Source organism: Cheilinus undulatus, linkage group 13 (genome assembly GCF_018320785.1).
Source record: "Cheilinus undulatus linkage group 13, ASM1832078v1, whole genome shotgun sequence".
Classification (NCBI taxonomy): Eukaryota; Metazoa; Chordata; class Actinopteri; order Labriformes; family Labridae; genus Cheilinus; species Cheilinus undulatus.
In genome coordinates this window covers 17,265,611-17,275,944 of record NC_054877.1, presented here as the reverse complement: position 1 = coordinate 17,275,944, position 10,334 = coordinate 17,265,611, and the positions used below count along the sequence as shown (strand labels likewise).

The 10,334-nt window shown below is 39.1% G+C and overlaps 1 protein-coding gene across 2 annotated transcripts in view; it reads right to left on the bottom strand.

Annotated features, from left to right (window-relative positions):
* Nucleotides 1-301: 301 nt before the first annotated feature.
* Nucleotides 302-10,334, bottom strand: part of greb1l (GREB1 like retinoic acid receptor coactivator) — a 66,982-nt gene continuing 56,949 nt past the window's right edge. For both annotated transcript variants that reach the window (XM_041803122.1, XM_041803121.1), the window contains exons 22-34: nucleotides 9,842-10,071; nucleotides 9,005-9,564; nucleotides 8,727-8,838; nucleotides 8,449-8,595; nucleotides 7,530-7,669; nucleotides 7,189-7,350; nucleotides 6,887-7,091; nucleotides 5,720-5,882; nucleotides 5,283-5,510; nucleotides 5,048-5,189; nucleotides 4,770-4,970; nucleotides 4,021-4,159; nucleotides 302-3,838 (exon numbers count right to left, since the gene is read on the bottom strand). In XM_041803122.1, coding sequence (XP_041659056.1) covers nucleotides 3,675-3,838; nucleotides 4,021-4,159; nucleotides 4,770-4,970; nucleotides 5,048-5,189; nucleotides 5,283-5,510; nucleotides 5,720-5,882; nucleotides 6,887-7,091; nucleotides 7,189-7,350; nucleotides 7,530-7,669; nucleotides 8,449-8,595; nucleotides 8,727-8,838; nucleotides 9,005-9,564; nucleotides 9,842-10,071 — 2,593 coding nt within the window. In that variant the 3' untranslated portion in view covers nucleotides 302-3,674. The remainder of the gene's footprint in view (nucleotides 3,839-4,020; nucleotides 4,160-4,769; nucleotides 4,971-5,047; nucleotides 5,190-5,282; nucleotides 5,511-5,719; nucleotides 5,883-6,886; nucleotides 7,092-7,188; nucleotides 7,351-7,529; nucleotides 7,670-8,448; nucleotides 8,596-8,726; nucleotides 8,839-9,004; nucleotides 9,565-9,841; nucleotides 10,072-10,334) is intronic.

Below are 10,334 nucleotides of genomic sequence, written 5' to 3'. Positions count from 1 at the left end.
ATATCATTATTTAAAATTTGCATTTTGCATTTATGCTGGTTATCTTTGTCCAATATTACAATTTTTTTGATGATATGAAACATGTAAGTGTGACAAATGTGCAAAAGATAGGACATCAGGAAGGGGGCAAATACTTTTGCTTAATTTTTTATAAGATGCAATGTTAAGGTAAATTGTGAAAAAAAAATAATAGAATGTATAATTCTGTCAAAGCACAAATAGTCCTATCAAAATCCTGTATTTGTGCTGTTCAGTTTCTAGAATTCTTGTCTATTAAAAAATATATCAAAAAACACCCAGCTGATTTTTGCAAGTATTTTTTATTACATTCATAAATTTTCAACAACAATAACATGACTAATGTCATATGTTCACAGGCTGCAACCACAATAGTAAACATGAGGTAGATCACCCAGACACCAAGGCTAGCACTGGGCCGCACATGGTCATCAAACATATTTCAGAGAAGATTGTGAGAGCAAGTTGCATATTAAGTGTTAAATTATCAAAAAGAAATACACATTCCATGGACCTTTGGAGTTTAAATTAAACTTTTTGATCACCAGTCTTATTTTTGGTCTAATTTTTGGTTTCATTTTGTGGGAAATACATTTTTTTCTGCTGGCAACTTGTATAGTGCAAGTTCACATTTCCCGCCCCCCATGACATTCATTAGATCGAAGAATCATTCGTTTTGGGTCTTGTGCAAAGCCTTCATTGATGTTTTTGAAGAGGACACGCTCCCCTTGTTTTCAGTGAGCTCAGCATGCAATCAAATATTACACTTCAATATGATTATCAGTCCAAAATGCTTGTTAAATAAATAAGAATCCCCCAATGGACTTGATTTAATTTTCAACAAAAATCCAACACAAGAACAGGAAGGGACACAGACATATTGGTAAGGACACATCTAGGTAGATTCTTCTTGCCTTTGCAACATCACATAAAATGTAGAAAGACATTATGACCAAACATACTGGTAAAAGTTACACAAGACTTAAAAAAACATCAGTAACCTTAAGTGGCTAAGGGGAGAATATATTAATAATGTAAACAAAGCTTTAAACAGTACAGTAGTCCAAACTCCAATTCTTTCTATTTCTTCATTTCTTTCCCTCACAGTCAAATGGTTTCTTTATTCTTATTGGCCAAAATAAAAACTACATGACTTCAACAGTGACCATATGAAACCTCACTTAAGGCATATTCTTTGGACAACCCTGTGCAGAAACATATAAAAACATTCTTCCTTCAAGTATATGAAATGGTCTGGTCAGCTGATGTAGACATTCTCCATCTTATTCATTGATTTCTTTGGCGGGAAGTTTAGAAATATAACTTGTGGATGATGGTGAAAACCATCAATGTAAAATCAGCCTCGACGCATTGTAACAGGAGTTGAAATCCAGGCACAGTCAGTAACAGGACATTTGGCAGTGATTATTTACAGCATTTACTGACATAATGTGATTACAATACCAGTATTAAAGTCAACATAAATACTTTAATGCAAGAACATGTCTGTAAGAGCATATCAGACATGCCTGCATGTTTCTTTGTCTGATTGGCATTAAAAAGAGAAGTAAAACTATGAGTAGTCTGTTTTTGGACTGCAGGTTGGATTGGTTATTGAATGTTAAAGCCTAACACAACATTAACATTATACATTCTTGATAAACTTTCCTCAATAGTTTTTGGATTAAAATGGATAAATTAAGTGGAGACTAAAACCACACAGGATAATCAATGCCACATAAATATTTTAGAGGCACAAGAGAAAAGTAATTTCCTTTTGCAGTTTAAAGACTATATAGTTGCTCTGAGACTGAAACAAGAATTTATAATGGCCTTCAACAAAGCCTAACTGGCTTTGTCTGCAGGATCTCAATACAACAAAGACTGATAAGTGTGCAAGTTTAATTCTTTGCCCCATAACATGTTAATTTATTTAGAGGTATTCTCATACTGTTTTTGCCATCCTTATACTGACATGATACTAAAACCATTAGCTTAAAAAGTCAGCAGTAAATATCAGCATATATTGGTTGTTAATAAAGGCAGTATGTACGAATACATTTGTAGAGTTGTAGGCAGTACAAACAGTCTTTTTATCATCATTGCTATAACTCTAAAGTGTGATTTTAGGAATTAAGTTTGTGTCTTTGTTGATCCTTAAACTAAAAAGTGTCTGGTTAGGTCTGAGCGACATCGATACACTGGTAGTGATATCGTCTAAACTAAAATTGTAAATACCAGCAATCAGATATCGGCAAAATTCCAAATATTGGGCATCCCTTAGGAAAATGTATTTAAAGATGATCTGATTCTTGAAACGCATATGACACAATAACCATTCGTTCTAAGTATGACTGAAATCAGTGCTGATATTGAAACCAGTATCATATTGATCTCTGATACTGCATTAAATATGGCAGCTTGTTAATCAGTTTTGTAATTGTCTCTAAATAACTTAGACTGATAACAGCACTGATGCTGAAACCAGTATGGATATCAGCTTCTGCAGTGTGACCAATATCAGCACTGATACTGATATGAGTAAGGATATCCGTTTCCCTTACTACCAAACTTGTGGTATGTGGCAATTTATTTGGAGATGTTCGTATCTTTTTTCTTCTGTAGTGATAACATAAAAAATGCATCGCAAATGCATCGATTTGCATGTAACTGATTGATTGTAACTTATACCTGTATCGATATTGACCTCTGATACTGCCAAAAATCTAGTTAGTTAATAAAGAGATGATTCAATTCTCTGTTTTCCTTACTGAAGCTGATACAATACCATAACCATTTGCTCCTAACAGTCCACTGGCTTTGGGTAAAATAGTGTGTGAAAATAACAAAAAATGACAATGTGGTGTTAGCAGAGAGTGTACAATGTCAGCAATCTGTGCTTTTTCAAGGACAAATACTCAAGTTTAAGTATTAGGGAGGGAAAATATGGGATTAGAACATCTCGTAGTTGTTTTAAGATAAATCACTAATTGCTTGTATAACTACTGGTAGAAATCCAAACCAGGCAGACCTTTATGTTAGTGTTTCTTAAATGAATTAATCTGTTAAGAGTCTCGAGGCAGAGCAGGTGTGAAGAAAGAGAACAGGAAAAGGCAAGGTGCAGCAGAGGATGTCTTTGGTGCCAACGTAAGTTAATGTAGTGGAGAAAAGCTTCACCTCTTCTAGCGACCATCCTTGGATCTCCCTTTTAAACCCTGAGATAAACAAATACATCCAGCATGAGATGTACTTTCATAGTTCGTGTACACATTACAATCTTCAAATAGTCACATCATCGATGGGAAAGCATCCATTTTTGCAAAAATACAACAAAGAAACAAATTAAAGTTCAGTTCCAGCTGTGCTATTTTCTCACAGCAGGGTATTTTCAGTAGAAGCTCAAGTGGAGGAAAGCCCAGCTACAAGCTAGAGTTTAAATCCACCCTGACCCTCATCAGAGCCAGGCACAGTGCACTATGATGGTGCAGATTTAAGGAAAGCCACATTAGGTGTCCGCTTGTAGGGCACTTTAGATCTGTGCTCCTGCCCATTGCCACCTGGCCTTTCACTGGAATGGCAGGAATTGTGATTACTTGCTGATTTGTAGTCTGAATTCTCATGTCTGATTGTGTTTCAGCAGCAGCAGGACCTCAGGTTCAGACATGGCTGCCTGTCAGAAAGTAGAGGGGCCGGTCCTCACTGCAGTTGGCTGTCTGAAACTCATCCCGCAGTCGGAACTGCCACTCGTCCTCCAGCTCCAGTCGGGCGATGGTCTGACGCAGGGAGCTCCGGTCCTGGCTGATCACACAGAGAGTTGCACCTATGGACAGACAGGGAAAAAAGTTAGAACTTCTGTACTAATCCAAAGCCCTGATCACAGCCCCTCTGGGCTCTAAGTGTACTGAAGGTTTGAAATCGTTTTATATTATTTACTTAAGGTCACAGAAGTATTTGTACAACAACAACAGAAACAGAATAACTTCTTCTACACTTAGGAGTCACCTTTGAGGAAGCGGAATTTCTTAAGGAGCCCAGAGACGACGAAAGAGTCGCAAAGGTAAAGCAGCAGGCCACTGAACAGCAAGCCCTGATGGTTCAGGTTGGTGGAGTGTGGTCTTGAGTTGATGTAGCACACAGAAATCTGCAGCAGAAGACATTTAATGAATCCCAACAAAAAGAAACATGAAGAAAATGTGCCTTAGGTTACAATTCTAGAAGCAATGATCATAGAAAAATCTTCATCTATGCGTGAGGCTGCATGGGGTAAGCACATTTTAATGTTGCTTGGTGTGTAAGTGTGTGGCATGATTTATTTATTTATTTATTTATTGTAAATGTCAGGGTACAAAACTATAAGGGGCTGGTATAATTAGTTTTGCAAGGTAAGGGTACAGCAATGTCTTTGTATGCACAAATGTAGAATTTAAATGTGCACTGTTAGCATTCATGGTTTGCACATGTGCATAGATGCAGGTCACAATGTTCTGAGCAGAACAGATGGTAAAACTGTGCAACTTAAAGAGAAACTATAAGCCTTTAAACTTGAACTACAGGCTCTTTTAGATTTTTTAAAGATTACTGATTTGAAGATTTCTTTGGTACAGTGGGACATTATATGAAAATGTTAAAAAAATATGGATACTATCATTTAAATAAGCCATGTCTTCTATCTTTTAGAGGTTCATCAGAATTACAGTGATATTAACAAGTTGTTCTTTTTTATGCATCTGCGTCTTCCTGGGATCTCTTACCTCTGGGCTGATGTTGAGGTAGCTGTCGATGGACAGAACTGGGTTGTTTCTGTTCTGAACAGCCTTTGGAAACAGTTTGTGGCTGCAGCTTTGCAGGAACCTTTCAAGCAGGAACTGGGCCGGGGCGTCCAGTAGGGTCTGCTCGCTGTCTGGAGCGCAGACATACTGCAATGGGCTGATAGGAGCAGGGTTTTCTATTTCCTGGAGAGAGAAGAAAGCAGTTGGTGATGCTTCATACTTAGAGAGGATAAAATGTGTGCAATAAACATTTAACCCACCATGAGTTTCGGTTTGACCAGGAAGTCTTTGTTTCCCCCAACGGGAATGTGTTTCTTCATGAAGCTGAAGTAGTTGAAACGACACATCAGCAGCCCACTGCTGTTCACCCTCAGATTGAAGTCCACCTCCTCACAGCTGTACCTGCATGTAGGAAGAACATGACAAAGGCAGACGATTAAAACGCTGCACAAATCACCCAATAAGAGAATGACTGACGGTCTTCTGCTGACGTACCGGTTTAGGTCATATTGAACATTCTGTGTCAAGTCCACATTGAGCATAACAAAGTCGTGGAGGTGGCACCGGCTGAAGGTTTGGTGGGGAGACTTGCGAGCAAAGTTGCTGCTCCACTTGCGTGCACCACACATGGCATACAGGGTGACCTTTGGTGTAGTTTCCATATGCTGTAGCACCGTTTTCAAAGATACGTCTGTGAGAGTTGAACCTCCAACTGATGTCTCACTAGAAGTTAGAATGACAGAAAGTCCAAATCTTTATTTTAATAACACAGTTTTGAGATAATGATAAATAAATACCGCAAACTGTATTTTTACAAGAGCTAAAAGTCATAATATATATATTTTAACCTCAGTTATAGGTAGTAAGCTTTAAGTAAAAGCCCTAAACAGTCTCAAACATCTCAAATTTGACAAATGAGCAACAACTCCTACCTGTTGTCAGCTGGCTGGTGGGCGTTCCACAACACGCAGGAGTCGTCCATCATGACAATAAAAGGCCATACATCTTGCCTCTTGACACCCTGCTCTTCCAGTCGGTTTCTCTCCAGCTCCAGGTTATGGTATGACAGCTCTTTGATCATGAATCTTGCAGCACCTTAAATACACAACAGCACTAGTGTCAGTTTTTGTACATCTATTCTTGACACTGACAAACCATAGCACTTCAGGAGAAAATAAGCAGTGGAGGTCAAATCTAAAAGTGGAACTTTGAATTTGCATACAATAGTTTGCATTACAAATTCACACTCATTTTCTGTCTACCCTGAACAGAGGCAGCGCGTTAGCTCTCTGAGTAACACCGAGACACAGTAAGTAAAGGTTTAACTCTTAACTTACTTATCCCTGTTGGTATCTAACAATTTACTTAAGTTAAACTCATTGCAGACAGGACACATACCTGATTGGCTTACTGACAAATCAGACTTAGACACCACATGTTTCCATGAAGAGTGGATCTCCCTGATTGGTTAAGACAACTTTTCACCTTTTACCTACTGTAACACACCTGCCTTAGTGTAACGAACATGATGCAGTGACTCAGTCCACTGTCATTATTCAGACATTCACAGGTAAGTTACAAGTTGTCAAAGGCATAAATGTTCACTGCAGGGTTTTTAACCACTAGTGGTGGTATGTAGAATTCCCTGATGTAATATTGGCAGCAGTAACGTGAAAAGAATTGCAACAGTGTGCAAGCAGAAGGAAGACCAAAGAGAAACTTCAGGATTTTGAACATGGACATAAACAAGTCAGGATTGAAATATTTCCCTTTAGGGGAAGAAAATACAGTCCACATAGCTGTGTTACCTGTTGCCAATTTTCAAAATGCTTTTCAAAAAAATGGAATGATTGTAACCCAAGAAAACTCAAACCTGCACCAAGAATCCTATATTTTTTAATGAGTGAAATGATGAGATTTGTTTTATCTCATTCTTAAAAAAAAACATTATTTGTAGAACGTGTTTGAAATGATCATACTTTGACAGCATAAGGAAAACCTGTGCATTCATGAAAGAGAAGAACAGGCTGAAAGGTTTAATTTTAATAATCCTATTGGGGTTGGACATCTCAGTTGAGTTAGACCAGTAAGATGCTCACCGACTCCTGCATTGTTGAACATGGCCGGCAGAACGAGCAGAATGTGGTTGGGCCAGTACTTCCTGTAGAGCGGCATCTCAAATTGCTTGACCACAAGAATGTGCAGATGAGCGGCGCCTTCCATGGCGTGGAAAATGTTGAGCAGGCCATGCTCTTGGCGTCCCATCGTCGGGGTGAAGATGGGACTCTTTAACATATTAGGGTCCTGGAGACAAACAGAGATGAACAATAGTCAGAGACTGTTTTTTCAGACATCAATAAATAAAAACACAAACATGTCCACATTTTAAGGGCAAATTTACCTTTGTGGAGACCAGAGGCAGGTGCATGCTCTCAAGATGGCTGCCCTGTTGGCTGAAGACAAAGTGCTCCTCCTTGGCTTTAGGAATAACAAATTGGAGCTGAACCTCTTCGCCCAGCATGGATGAGGAGAAGGTGAAGGCATGGAAGGTGCACTCTGATAACTACAACGCAGAAACACATACATACATTATTAACGCGGATACATCTCCATTAAGCATGACTGCAGAGAGTAAAAAGCACTTAAGCTGTCAAAGTATTATGACAGGTTAGGATGTAGCTATGTGTATATTTAAGTGGAGCCTAGAGAAGCAGCTGATGATTACCTGTGTACTACACTCACCTGTGGGGCCGGGCCAGCTTCACAGTAGTGCTGACACTGTTCACAGTGATGAAAGGCGTTATAGGCAGCAAACCTACTCAGACGTATGGACTTGGTTTCTTGTTTGGCTGCTGTTTGGCTCTCTCCTTCTGGCTTTGAATCTACAGAGAAGCAAATTAAAATGTCATGCAAATATTTTAATGTAAGCTTATTTAATCGATATCAAATTGGGATCTAGGTTGCATTAACAAGATAAGATCAAAAGGTGTGTTGGATAATGGTGGAAATTGCAGGATAATTCATGATACAATACAATACCATGTGATATGATAATGTGCAACACAATCAATACACTACAATATCATGCGATGCAATGGGATGTGACACAATGCAATATTATATGATACAATGCAATAACATATGATTCCATACCATGAGATGAGACATGGTACAATAATTTGAGATGTGATATGATATGATAGAGTGTAATGCTTCATAGGTATGATATGATACAGTGCAATGCAGTCAGATATGTTATGATACACCTTACACTAAAATGTTGCAAGGTATGATATAGTATGATATGATGTGTTGCTCATGATAATGCTAATATTCCAATATAGTGATTCTGCTTTATTTGATACATTGCAAAACATAAATCCGATAAATACACAATACTTTTTGGTATGATGTATGACTCATAACTCTTTCTTTGGTGAATTAAAACAATGAAGTATTATGATGTGAGGACAGAATGGGTCAAACTGCCAGTGAAATCTATTGAGAGCACCATAATTTTGTAAAATATCAATATTTGGCACCAACAGTAATATAATTGTGTCATAAGTGTCACAATGATGACACATCGCCCCATCGGTATTTTGTCCCTCCCCTAATTTCAGAGCCTGGCTCTCTCTTGTGTTTACATATTTCTGCTGACCTTTTAAGCACTTTGGCATCTTGTTGGTGTAAACAGGGCTGGCTTTCCTGAACTTAGGGTCCCGGGGGTTGGGGTCAAAGGGCAGCTTTTGCATTTCCTCAATGTCAGGCCACTGGGTGTTCACTGGGGTTGTAGCTTCTGATGTTTCTGGAGATTAAAATATAAATAAAGAAATAAAAAATAAGAAAAAACAGCTAGATTACTACAAAGGAAAGAAAAAATATGACATTTAAAGTCTCATTTAATTCAAAAGAAAGATGCAAGTGTTTGATCTTCACCTTCTTCCTCCTCCTCCTCTTCCCCGTCGTCATACACATCCACTTCCAACAGCCTGATTAGCATTCGGAACAGGATACGCAGAAACTGCAGATAAGCGCCAGTTTTTCCCACCTAGTAGAAGGATACAAATTCTCTGTAATATTACAGTAATACTCAAATCAGGATGCATTACAAACTGCTTGTTATTGTAAATCTTAACTACATTATCAAAGTTATACTAAGAACAATTAGTGCTTCAGAAAGACTTGAACAGTGTTGGTATTTTTTTTTTCTCTACCTGTGGGGGTCCACTGAGCAGCAGACGTCGTGGATGTGGCACAGGTGGAGCTTCATAGTCAGCGTGATGTTGCCGGGCTATTGTCCACTGGCGGTAGTACATGCTCTGCTCTGCCCCTTGCAGATTTTGGGTGATAAACGGCCTAAGTGGGCTGCTCCAGGCCACGTCTGCATGAGGCAGCAGAGAGAAGGAGCTCAGCTGACTACCCGACTCCCCTGACAGCAGATTATACGCCGCCCGGGACATGATGATCGTCCTAGGTGACACCCGGGTGGGTTTAGGGTCTCGACTACATTGTGTGGACTGGCTGGGCCTTTGGGTGGATGAAGAAGATGGGGAGGGAGAGGAGGACGAGGAGGAACTTGAGCAAAGAGAAGGAGGAGCTTTGGAGGTTTTGGAGGGGTTGGAGGTAAGTTGGCTTCCCAGGGAGTCACATTCATGATTGAAGCCTTGAGTTGACCCCATGTCTGAGGTTCCTTCGGGAGGGCAGGTGGAGGTGGAAGGCTTCTGGGAAGAGTCTGCAATGTCTGATGAACTGACGCCGTTTTCTGCTAGAGAGCCTGAGAGGAAACATGAGATAAATTCAAAATTAATGTAATTGTATGGCTGCAAGGTCTTTAATATGCACACAAATGATGGGTGATAACAACTTTGATGGTTTCAAATGCGTTGTTTTTACTTAGAAATTTAGATAATACATTTTATTTTCATAAATACTACTCGCATTTTTTAACAGCTGTAACAGGAGAAATCATTGAAACTGTGCTTGATTATAGCAGATTGAAGTTAAGCTGTGTGTCAGAACACCTCAAGGGTTTTGGTCTCAGCAGGACTCACCAGAAGTTCTAGTTGCAGCGCTGCCATTGCTCTGAGGTCTTTCCAGCTCATCTCCATCATTACAGCTAGTGGTGGCCTTGTCTCCATCTGATTGAGAGGTCATGTCCTTCTTGGGCTCCTGGATGATACTCTTGGATACATAGGTGCAGGCAAGACCCACCTCCTGCTCCAGGGCTGTGCGAGTCAGGTAGCTAGAGTCTATTAGGCGGAGGTCGCTGTATTTCAGAGACCTAGAAATGGGACAATAAATCAGATCTTTGGACTCTCTCTGTCATTATACAGATTTATTATCAGATTTACCATACAGATCTTGTTTTGAAAATGTAAGAATTTATTTCCTTTTCAATTTTTTTTTTTTTTCTTTTTTTAAAAAATCAAATGTATTTTCTTTTTGAAGTATGAACCATAACTTGTATGGTTGTAAATGTAGGTTATATAGTGTATCAGTGCCATGTGTATTGTGACATATTGCGCTCTACATGAACTGTATAAC